This window comes from Poromitra crassiceps (genome assembly GCF_964638095.1).
Source record: "Poromitra crassiceps genome assembly, chromosome: 9".
In the NCBI taxonomy this organism is placed as follows: domain Eukaryota; kingdom Metazoa; phylum Chordata; class Actinopteri; order Beryciformes; family Melamphaidae; genus Poromitra; species Poromitra crassiceps.
The window spans coordinates 40,334,286-40,346,625 of NC_139630.1; the positions used below are offsets into that span (position 1 = coordinate 40,334,286).

A 12,340-nucleotide genomic window follows, 5' to 3' on the forward strand; every position below is an offset into this window, starting at 1 on the left:
GAGCTAGCAGCTGAAATTACAACAACTAGGGTACAACCTTGCTATAGTGACGATTTTAGCTAAAAACAGGGTGTAAATTACATATTTTCAAGTCAACTTAGCATCTCAGGGCTTGTGGAGACTTGCATTATGCCAGGTGAGCAGTATGGAAGCACTTTATGTATTCTTTCTGTTGTTTTTTACGTTTTTGCTTATGGCCCCCTTCACACTCAGCAGACAGCTCTCTGTGCCTGTTGCAGCTGGAGTGCAGTTCTCCTATCTCGGTGCACGATGCGTCCAGAGTGCTTAACCCAGTGCACTGACTGTATGAGAGTACCTCATAGGACCCAACTTCAAACAAACAGAACTATCCCTTTTTAACATTTATCTCAAACATTTCTTCTGCAGCCGAGGACAGAACAGCACTTTTGCAGGGAGGCGCGTCCTGTCCCCGCTGGAGGTCATCACATTAGGGTAAAGCAGGTGTATTTAGTTACTGTTGAGCCTAACTAAAGATGAACACTTTGCTGAATGCAAACACTTGCAATTAGGAGTACTCCACCATCTCTTTTGCTCTCTTCCTCTCCCTAATTGTCTGTAAGGGTGGGTGTCTGGGTAGGTGTGGGTGTGCGTGCGTGTTTGTGATTGTGCGAGCACGATCAAGCTCAAATGTTCTTTGTGTAGTTGCACTGCTTTGATGTGCAATCCTTTGTCCTTTCTGCCAAAAGAGGGAGGAGGTTGCATTGTGTCTCATTACATCTTAAAGAACGCCTGCGTCATTGTTGTGCTAACAAAACAATATGTTAATCCTCATTACACCATGAATAACTGTGAGATTAATTAGGGATTAAACAATTTGCTCTAGGGACAAGACCACTGTGTGAACAACAAATAAATACGGTGCTACAAAACCCAGACAAACAACACTGCTTGCTTATCAGGCGTTGCACACATACTCAGTTTATGGTCTGACACCTCCACAGCACAAGTGTAGTATTCAAGCAAACACACGTACAGCAACAAATTGAAAGTTAACAGCTGTAGTCACCCATAGAACGTAAAGATCTTTCTTTCAAAAAGGTGTCACAATATCATAATGTGAACACTTTGAGTTTGTGAACTATACCCACAAACAACAGATTTGATTTTATTCTCAGGTGGGTCTGTGTCCAGAAATGTGAATACCGTATTAATCCCCCAGCTAGTCCAGTGCGCACACACACACACACACACACACACACACACACACACACACACACACACACACACACACACACACACACACACACAGTATCCACGCTTTCATGCACACACACACACAGAGAGGTCCAAACCTCTGAGGTTTTGCAGCATGGACACCTGTTTTAGGGCAAAGGTGTGTTCCTCTGTCTCTCCATTCTATGGTCTTTAGAGCCACAGTGTCCTGCTTCAAGCATCGGACCACTCTTCCAAAGCTCCCCATTCCCAGCATGTTCAGTTCCAGGTAGACCAAGAAGTAGGAGCTGCAACAGCCACTGGAGCCTGGGAGGGGAGGAGGGGCCAGTGGGTGACCCGGAGGTGATTGTCTGAGCCAATGCATCGGTCTCTGTTGGTTCATCCGTCGTTGCCTCTGTGTTGCTAGGGGGGCAGCTGGATGCAATACACACCCATTGAACCAAGACACCCGTGGCTTGGGCTTGGTTGATGCTTTATGTTGTTGCCACAGGTTCAAGCTTTATTGACTGTGCTATGAGCAAGAGTCGTCCAATTTATAACCTCGGCACGGAGGGATTTATGACATCACTGATGATGTCACAATGTCTATGACAACATCACTGTATATGACATCAGCGGTGGGTTCATGACATCACTCATCGATGACATGCGTAAGTGGAGGGTCATCACTGTAGGAGGAAAAGAATGGCAAGGTATAGGTACAACTTCCCGGCCCTGGTGTTTATTCTTTGTTGTTTGTCGGTATTTATTGTCGCAGATGTTCAAGAAACAAGCCCCGTTAGTGAACCTGATGCTACCGCAGTCAACAGCCTGCAAACTGTGCTAACAAGTCACCCACAAACAGCCACAGACAACGGGGAGGACACGCCTGAAAAAGAACTGCTAGTGGGGGAGAAGCGATGGGAAGCGACCGAGGTTGAGGCAGCGAATCCCGATGATGCTCCACGGGACAACCAGGCAACTTCTGACCCTGAACCCATGCTCAGTCTACCAGTACCACAGTCTAAAGATGACTTTCAGGAGGAGTTGGTTATCAGACCGCTGCACTCAGGCGATATCTATGCCAGCTTCCAGTTCCGGACCCTGTGGGACACAGAATTCCTGGGAGGAAGCAAAGTCTCCCACTACCGGCTGTTCCCCAAGTCTCTGGGCCAGGTGATGTCAAAGTTCTCGGTGCGGGAGCTGCACGTCTCCTTCACCCAGGGCTACTGGAGGACCATGCAGTGGGGGCAGCCCTTCCTGCCGTCGCCCCCCGGGGCCGAACTCTGGGTTTGGTTCCAGGACACCGTCACTGATGTGGATGGAACATGGAAGGCCCTGACTAACGTTTTGTCTGGGATCTTCTGCGCCTCACTCAGCGTCATTGACTCCACCAACACTGTTCAGCCAAGTGCCTCCTTCAAGCCGCTGGGTGTAGGCAATGTGAGCGACCACCGCTTCCTTCGTTATGCTACCCTGCCTCGTGAGATTGTGTGCACTGAAAATCTGACCCCTTGGAAGAAATTACTGCCCTGTGGCTCCAAGGCCGGTCTGGCTGCCCTGATGAAGTCAGAGAAGCTCTTCCACAGCAGCTTCCACTCCCAGGCACTGCACATCAGGCCTGTGTGTCAGGACTGGCAGTGCAAAGCCACATCCTGGGAGCTCAGACAGACCCTGAACCTGGTGTTTGACCTGCACATCTCCGGACAGGGCAAAGGAGAGTGGTCTCTGTTCAACATGTTCAATGGGACACTGACTGAAGCCTGTCCGCTGGCCTCCTCCAGTCAAATCTACATCGACATCACAGACAACCCCCAGGGGGAGCTGTTTGATCTGAGCCCTGCCACCACCCTGCTGAGTCAGGCCGTGGTGCTGGGTGACAGACGGACCTATTCTGTTTACGATCTGACCCAACAAGCCACCTTTGGCTCAACAGGCTCCCTCAACATGCTGCTGCGCTGGAAATCCAATGATGGTGATATGCGCCGCCCCATCCTCCACGCTGAGCGTTATGTGGCGGGGTACGGGCTGCAGACAGGAGAGATTCACACTCTGGTGTACAACCACCACCCCTACAGGGCATTCCCGGTGTTGCTGCTGGAGACAGTGCCCTGGTACCTGCGCCTCTACATCCACACTCTCACCGTCACCAGCAAGGGGAAGGAGAACAAGCCCAGCTACATCCACTACCAGCCAGCTAAGGACCGTATGAGGCCCCACCTGCTGGAGATGCTGGTCCAGCTTCCTCCCAACTCCGTCACTGAGGTCACAGTTCAGTTTGAGAGGGTGCTGCTGAGGTGGGCTGAGTACCCAAGTGACCCTAACCACGGCTTCCATGTGGGGTCTTCTGTCATCAGCGCTCTCGTGCCTAGTGGTGTTGCCATGAACATAAACGGCATGCAGGAGCGTCCACTTTTCAGCAGCTTCTTCCCCTGTAAAGAGGAGTCCAGTTATTTTGTGCGAGTTTACACTGAGCCCCTGCTGGTCACCCTGCCAATCCCAGACTTCAGCATGTCTTTCAATGTCATCCTCTTGACCTGCACTGTGCTCGCTATGGGCTACGGCTCCCTCTACACCCTGATCACCGGAAACTTCCAGGTAGACGAGCCCCGCCCGGGAAGGATAGCCAACCTCATCCGCAAGATGAGGGGAGTACCGCTACTCTGAGCCTGGAAAATATTGACAACTAGCTTTGCTTTTGCAAAGACCACTGAGACATGTCAAGCACTGCTATGGATGTTTTTAAAATGGTCAACTTGAAGGTTTTTGGTTTTAAATGGAAAAGCATGGGAATTTAAAGCATTCAGGACAATTTCTTGGCTTTACCAACATTGTTACATTTTTCATTATAACATAACATAACATATAACATAACATAACATAACATAACATGACATAACAGCAATGAGGACCGAAGTTAACATGTTGGAAACCTCAAATCCATTCGATCAATGGAATGGTGATGAAGAAAAAGAGTAGACTTAATGTCACTGTAACACAGGGCACTTATCATTTGCTGGACGGGCCACTTAAAAGAAATGGGGGATACCCACTTTAAGAGTATACCCACTTCTCTAGGCACCTCTACATGACTGACAGTAACCTGATTATCTTTGGTCCTGTTGGTCAGGACACAGCAAGACACTTGAGGATGTCATCGGCTTTGGGGGGAAAGTGATCAACATTTTTCACGATTTTGTGACATTTTATAGACCAAATGACTAATCGATTAGTCGAGAAAATAATCAACAGATTAATCGATAATGAAAATAATCGTTAGCTGCAGCCCTACAACAATGAACCTTGCAATATTCCAGGACGCATTCCAGTTCCCGCTAACCCTGATCCAAGCTTCCACCAAACTACAGAAAAGGATTTCATTTTGCACAAAGCCGATGCCGCCAGGGGAAAAACATTCAGAAAGTTTGAATAGGGTGACGAGAGTGATCATCCCATCATCGCAAAATCTGTAATTAAAACTTCACAATTAGCCTCTCCCCATCACCTTGATTTGATTAGCCTGCTGCTCCAGACTTGTTGTGTTGTGATGAGTGCTCCTCAGATATCTGCAGGCGGCGGCTCTATGAATAGATGTGCTTAGTCATTCAGTGGCACTAAGTGACAGGCAGCAGGCACACACATGCATTCCCACAAATGTACTGTATATATATAGACACAAACGCACGCACACACATTTTGACAGATGTGTGTGTGTGTGTGTGTGTGTGTGTGTGTGTGTGTGTGTGTGTGTGTGTGTGTGTTAGGGCTGCACGATTAATCGTATTTTCATTGTCATCGCGATATGAAAATGCGCGATGAACACATCGCAAAAGTCACGTGTTATCGAAAAAATATATATATTTGTTTTACAGTGCACCTGAACGCAACATGCAAGATACCGGCTGAGTAAGTGTCCAAATGTTCATGTCATTCTGGCCAATACTCCACTTCTATTTCAGTCTGGAATATGGAATATCTTTCAATAATCGTTATGAATAAAAGGCTAAAAGTAATTTCATGTGTAAGAAATGACTGTTCTACATTGAAGTAAAAATGTAAATAATTAACTTGTTGGTTTTGGATTTTTTTTAGCTTCAAGAGTGCATTTTTGTTCGTATGACCCTCAACACAGGCTTTGAGAATCCCGTGCCACTTACCGATATGTATGCTTAAATTAACACACGCATATTGCAAAATGAGCCCTCACTGTAATACTTCAGAAGTTGAATTTGAAGTTTAGCATTAATACATTTGTAATTTTTTGTCTTAGATTTACCTTTGTGGGTTATTGCAATATAAAACTACATAATTGAGAATCGATTCTAGATTCTGGAATCGAGAATCGTTGGAATCGAGAATCGATTCTGGAATCTGATCGTGACCCCAGGAATCGGAATCGGATCGGATCGTGGCTTAGCCGCATCGGAGCACCCCTACCCATTAATATTTTTGTTTATAGCATTTTTTTTATTCATATCGTCATCGCAATATTGAACAGTGTTATCGCACATCGCAGCTTTTCCTCATATCGTGCAGCCCTAGTGTGTGTGTGTGTGTGTGTGTGTGTGTGTGTGTGAGTGAGAGAGAGAGTGAGTGTGTGCATGTGTGGAGGTGTCACTCACTGTTCGTTACAGTGTGGCAGGTGCAGACAGAGAGGTACTCTGCTGCTACACTGGAGCTCTCTCTCTGCTCTCCCAACACGACAGCAGGAGTGGGATTTTATTGTGTCTGTCTGTGATGTGGTCAAATCAGTAGCTTCCGTCCAGGACGGTATTTTCATGCAAGTGATGATGAGAGGATGATGAATGGTAAACTGCAACTTCCACTCAAAGTTTTGACCATAGACTGTATAAAAATAATGTTTGTAGCATGTTGCTCCAATGTTTAAGGCTGCATCATACAGTAGTCAATGTTGCCAAGTGCATTGCTACATTTTCATGTAGAATACGCGTGAAATACGGCCCTCATTGGCAAAACAAAGAAGAACTCCTTGCCTACATTAACACAAATCCCCTTTTCCCTTTCTGTTTTTCTCCTGCCATCTCCAGTCTATATTGAAGATTTATTCGCCCCATCCCAGCCAGCAGCCAAATTCTCATGCTATTTTATACCACTTAAAATCCACCTGACAGCTAAACGCAGGCAGAAACTGGTGTCCAACTCTTCCGAGCGTTCCGTTCCCCTGCTCATTCTCATGCAGTGGGCCCCGCCGTGCCGCATGTGCACCTCTGCTCCAGACAGCCCCCCGAGGGCCAGGCAGCTTGATTGGATTGGCCCGATCTGCCGCCCAACACACACACACACACACACGCTCTCTCTCTCTCTCTCACACACACGTGCACACCTACACGTGCATACACACACACACACACACACACACACACACACACACATACACACATGCACACACCCCTGTGGAGTAGGGAGCTACTGACAGGGACAGCCAGAGTGTGAGCGCTCTCTGCTGCCTACCTTATTGATAATGGACTCCCGGTGGGCAGCCCAGATGGCAGAATAAAGAAACCTACACTCTCAATGTCAATTTGAAACAAAACAGTGGTTCATCTGAAAACGTGCCGCCTTTCCAATGTATAGATGCAAATGTAAACAACTTTATCAACGTTGGTTATGTTTAGTCATGTGAAACAACTCTGTTAAGGTTAGGGTTATGGTTAGGCTTACAGTAAATAACATTTTTAAATGTAGCTAGAGCGAAAATTCTATAAGAGAGACATTAATGTCATTAATTCACTCACTTTTCATTCTTTCACTCTCAGGATATAACTAGCTCTCATACCCACTTCTTAATCAACCTGCATTTTCCTGTTCTAGGAGAAACCCTTTAGTTGTCACTGGCTCTCATTCATCCCTCCTGTCCTCATTCACATCTTTCCCTGTCAGGAGAAAACCTTTTAATGTCACGCCCACTCATTGATAAATTACGTCATCAATCACCCCTTTTCCCGCTTCTATCTAGCGTCACTGTTTGTGGGAGGTATCGTTCATTTTAGGCCAATCAGAGTAAGACACCTTTTCCCATTCAGCCTATCACCATCAAGCTGTCAAAGCTAAAAGCTCTCCGCTTTCTCTGTGTGATCTGTTGCTTTTCAGTACGTTCCTGCGACCCGCCTCCACCCCATTCTCCTCCAGTCCTCTGAGATCTCAGATTCAGAAGCTTCGCCACCAAGACCAAGACCTCATCTGTCACCACCACCAGGTCTAGACTCCACGGGGGGGATCTTCATTCCTATTCCTGGCTGATCTACCCCTGCTGATCATGACGTCATAATCAAGATGACGTCATGATGGAGTCTAATCGCCAAAACTATATCTCTGTGCCTTCAGGCTCATGTATCTAATCATCTAATAAATCATTGTCATTCTAGAAATGTGTCTCTCTGGTTGAAATGTACTGTAACTGACGGTTGAAATGTTTTCCTTGTGAGGACGGACTGATCTGAAACAAAGGATCGTATTAAACCAAATCTCAGCTGTACTGCTGTGGCGCTGGTCACCTGAAGTTACCTTTATATACTCTGTGTGTGTGTGTGTGTGTGTGTGTGTGTGTGTGTGTACCCATCTCTTTCTCCACCTCTCACTCAGTCTGTCTGTCTCTTTCTCTCTCCTCTTTTTCCAGCTTTTATCTCTTTTCACCTCTAACCGTCTCTCTCCTTCTCGCTCTCTCTTCCTCTCTACTTCGCTCACCTTCTCCCTCTCCATTAATCTCTCCCTCTCTCTACCATCTCCCCATTTCTTTTACTTTATCAAACCAGGCAGTAGTTGTTGGTCTCTGGGGGCTTTGGACAGATATGGGTTTATAAGATACTATACTGTGGACTGAAGCTGACATTTTGTGCCAACATTTCACCATTTTCAAGCCCAAAACAATGCATTTATTTTTTCTTGTTAGGGTAGAACAGGCTGAGACACAGCATTCAGGCCATGTTGGGACACTAAAACTGTATAAACAGTAATCCCTCCGTAGCTTATAGCTGCAGGGATAACATTAGCTGCATTATTGCTGAGATACCAACAACTAGTGTCCTCTAGAGAGAGAGTGGCGTCAGCGGAGGACCAAAATGCGAGACTCATTAGCCAATGAACAGCCAGGAATGGGTCTCGCGCTACTTTTGCATGCTAAAATAAAGCTGATAATGTACAATTTGATTCAAGGGATGAAAAACCCTTTCAAAGTACAACAAAAACTGTCTATTTTGCTGCAACTCGACAGTGCTGCTTTTTTTACTCAAGAGTTCCAGGACCTTACTTCCTGGAAAAAAACTGGTCCATTGGAGTGAATGGAGATGTCAGGACTCTTCTATCTACACGGCTCTGCCAACAACCAGATGACAGATAGATTTGTAAGCTGATGCCCCCCATAGGAAGAGCATTACTCGGAAGCTAATGTTTTGGTCACTCAGTGGCGCTTTGAGGCTGACAAATGTTGTTACAACCGGCAGGCAGCGGGCTTAGCTAACGTAGCTAGCTAACATGGCACAGTAATACTGTGATGTGGTCACAGGTGTGTTTATACTATAGAGTATTTTACAACTGCTTTGAACGTGGCTCAACCAATCATAATCAAGGACCGGAACTATCCATGCGGGTGTCCTCTCAATCCGCATACAGTTGCTGTATCCAGATTGAGAGGACACATTGCATTTACACTTGTGTTCAATGTGTATACACAATGCGTCCCTGACCACCTCCGGAGGCCGTTTGGCCGATCAGATTGCAATCCGTCTTCAATGTGTCTTGGGGCGTTTACACCTGTACTTTCAAGTGGTCAAGCACAATCTGATTGCAATCTGATGACAGAAAATGCATGTTAATGCCAGGTGTAAATGGCCCCTTCAGCTGTGATGTCAGCGTCTTGGTGTATCCCCACTGCATGATACAGTAGCTGTTATTGTCATACAGTGATGCTAAGTTGCCTGCTGGTAAGCAATACTGATACAGAGAGTGGGGTCCTGTCCCCCCTCCCCCTTCTCCTGGATCTGTCCTAATGAAACACAGTGGGGGGGGGGGGGGGGGCATGATGTCTACATCACATGTCTGCTGCAGAGCTTCTGACATGCGGGAAGAGTGTGTCTAGAATGGAGTAATTTCACGCCCTTGTCTTTTATCTAATTCGGCATGATATGGATTCTGTTTTGATTCCCGCTGCCAATATATATAGTATGTATATATATTTGTATATATATATATTTGTATATATATATATATATATATATATATATATATATATATATATATATATATATATATATATATATATACCACACACATACACAGTGAAGGAAATGATCATTTGATCCCTTGCCGATTTTGTAAGTTTGCCCACTGACAATTAAATGAACGGTCTATAATTTCAATGGTGGGTTTATATTGAGAGACAGAATATAAAAAAAAAATCACATTATATAAAACGTATGAATTGATTTGCATTTGATTGTGTGAAATAAGTATTTGATCCCCTAGCAAAACATGACTTAGTACTTGGTGGAGAAACCCTTGTTGGTAAGCACAGAGGTCAGGTGTTTCTTGTAGTTGGTCACCAGGGTTTGCGCACATCTCAGGACAGGAGGGATTTTGGTCCGCTCCTCTTTGCAGATCCTTTCCAAATCCTTAAGGTTTCGAGGCTGTCACTTGGCAACTCAAAGCTTCAGCTCCCTCCACAGATTTTCTCTGGGATTATGGTCTGGAGACTGGCTAGGCCACTCCATGACCTTAATGTGCTTCTTCTTGAGCCACTCCTTTGTTGCCTTGGCCGTATGTTTTGGGTCATTGCCATGATGGAAGACCCATCCACGACCCATTTCAGTGTCCTGGCTGAGGCTACATCTTCATTACCATGTTTGCAAGAACGCTGTAGTTAAAGCCTTCCCAGTCTACACTAGAGCAGGCTCCGTTCATAATAGCTCCTGCGAGACCCATGTTACATGACGTGTCACGTCCACTGGGCATGTGCGTGCCTCAATGTGTAGTACTAGAGCCCACATCGAGAAGGCAGCAACTACGCCTACGGCCAAGGCAAAGAAGAAGAGGACGATGCTGTGCCACATCAGTGTTTCCCCTACCATTCTACAGGCCTGGTGGGCCCGCCAGGCTAACAGTGCCCCCGCCAGGCCAGAAAAAAATTTGCAAAAAAAAGAAGAAAAGAAAAGAAAAAAAACTTGAGCTGTATTTTCCAATTGTTTGTGTTCAAAATGTCATCACTAATGTCTCTGTTCAGCATGTCATGACTAATGTCTCTCTCCTCACTAAACATCTCTGTTCAGCATGATGTCCTCACTAATGTCTCTGTCCAGCATAATGTCCTCACTAACGTCTCTGTTCAGCATAATGTCCTCACTAATGTCTCTGTCCAGCATAATGTCCTCACTAATGTCTCTGTTCAGCATGTCACAAATGAAAAAATCGCTCGCAAACTAAAATGACTCCTTTTTGATAGCTTTATTGCACCAAGTGCAGTGGTAACGTTTCGAGCCAAACAGCTCTTCGTCAGACGTCTGTTCGTCTGTTCAGCATGTCATCACTAATGTCTCTATTCAGCATGTCATCACTGACGTCCCTCTTCAGCATGATGTCATCACTAACGTCTCTGTTCAGCATGATGTCATCACGAATGTCTCTGTTCAGCATAATGTCCTCACTAACGTCTCTGTTCAGCATGATGTCCTCACTAACGTCTCTGTTCAGCATGATGTCATCACTAATGTCTGTGTTCAGCATAATGTCCTCACTAACATCTCTGTTCAGCATGATGTCATGACTAACGTCTCTGTTCAGCATGATGTCATCACTAATGTCTGTGTTCAGCATAATGTCCTCACTAACGTCTCTGTTCAGCATGAAGTCATGACTAACGTCTCTGTTCAGCATAATGTCCTCAATAAATTCAAACACATCCTGCCAAGTTTTACTGACTTTAGTCTGAGTCTTAGACTTTAGTCTGAGTCTTAGCCTTAATCTTAGATTTTCTACATCACAGAACTGTTGAGTGGTCTTTGCATTGTTTAATTGCCTGGGGAATGGGGATTCACTGTCACCACTGGCGTTGAAGCTTCTCTTGAAGTGCTAGTAACTGCAGCTGGGCAAAAATGACTTCTTCCAAATTAGACTCAGCTAATTATCTCGTTCCAACTACCTGTGTGTTCTGTCCAATGTTTGTTCCGGTGTTGGAGAATAACAAAGAATAGGGAAGAAAGAGGGGGCGACTACGAGTCCCTGGAGCTGACAATATCCCTGTCTGTCCTCAGCACCGCTCACAGGTGTGTGTTTACAGAGTACAGTATGTTATAATACTGTATATTATTTGCACTTTTCTGCAAATCAGCTTTGAGGTGTAGGTGCAAGTGCTGTCCCTCCTACCTTTCTGTAGACGATCATGTTGGGGGAGTCGTCGTCCGCGTCCACGCTACTTGTGGACCTCATGGAGAGCAGGGTTCGGACAGGGGGCGTCCGGACACCCTCATTCGCCTCCTCTGAGACCACATCGCCCTCTGCTTCAGCCCCCACATCGGGCCCCTCGTTGGCCTCCGCGGCCCCCACTGCGCTTGGCCCTAGCTGCTGCTCTTCCTCCTGCTGCTGCGGAGGTGCCTCAGCCATCGCCGGGGTCTCCCTCTCAGTCTCTCTCTCGCTCTCCTTCCTTCTGTCAGCCTTTCCCCCTGCTCCTTCCCTCTCTCCTGTGCTCTCCTCTGTGACTAGAACCTGCTAGAGGAAGAGAGAGAGAAGAGTTAGATAGATAGTTCCCTCTCTCCTGTGCTCTCCTCTGTGACTAGAACCTGCTGAAGGAAGAGAGAGAGAGATGAGTTAGATAGATAGTTCCCTCTCTCCTGTGCTCTCCTCTGTGACTAGAACCTGCTGGAGGAAGAGAGAGAGATGAGTTTGATAGTTAGTTCCCTCTCTCCTGTGCTCTCCTCTGTGACTAGAACCTGCTGGAGGAAGAGAGAAAGATGAGTTAGATAGTTAGTTCCCTCTCTCCTGTGCTCTCCTCTGTGACTAGAACCTGCTAGAGGAAGAGACAGAGAAGAGTTAGATAGATAGTTCCCTCTCTCCTGTGCTCTCCTCTGTGACTAGAACCTGCTGGAGGAAGAGAGAGAGATGAGTTAGATAGATAGTTCCCTCTCTCCTATGCTCTCCTCTGTGACTAGAACCTGCTGGA

At 46.1% G+C, this 12,340-nt stretch overlaps 1 protein-coding gene and 1 pseudogene across 6 annotated transcripts in view; one reads left to right on the forward strand and one right to left on the reverse strand.

Moving 5' to 3' along the window:
• LOC310782954 (GPI transamidase component PIG-T pseudogene) overlaps nucleotides 1-3,840 on the forward strand; it is a 17,636-nt pseudogene extending 13,796 nt beyond the window's left edge. The window contains exons 2-3 of the transcript in view: nucleotides 1,952-2,468; nucleotides 2,622-3,840. The product of the transcript in view is annotated as a GPI transamidase component PIG-T pseudogene (transcript). The remainder of the gene's footprint in view (nucleotides 1-1,951; nucleotides 2,469-2,621) is intronic.
• rgs6 (regulator of G protein signaling 6) overlaps nucleotides 1-11,645 on the reverse strand; it is a gene marked incomplete at its 3' end in the record, with an annotated part of 82,672 nt that extends 71,027 nt beyond the window's left edge. For all 5 annotated transcript variants that reach the window (XM_083643510.1, XM_083643509.1, XM_083643508.1 and 2 more), the window contains exon 1: nucleotides 11,548-11,645. In XM_083643510.1, coding sequence (XP_083499636.1) covers nucleotides 11,548-11,610 — 63 coding nt within the window. In that variant the 5' untranslated portion in view covers nucleotides 11,611-11,645. The remainder of the gene's footprint in view (nucleotides 1-11,547) is intronic.
• Between the last annotated feature and the right edge of the window lie 695 nt (nucleotides 11,646-12,340).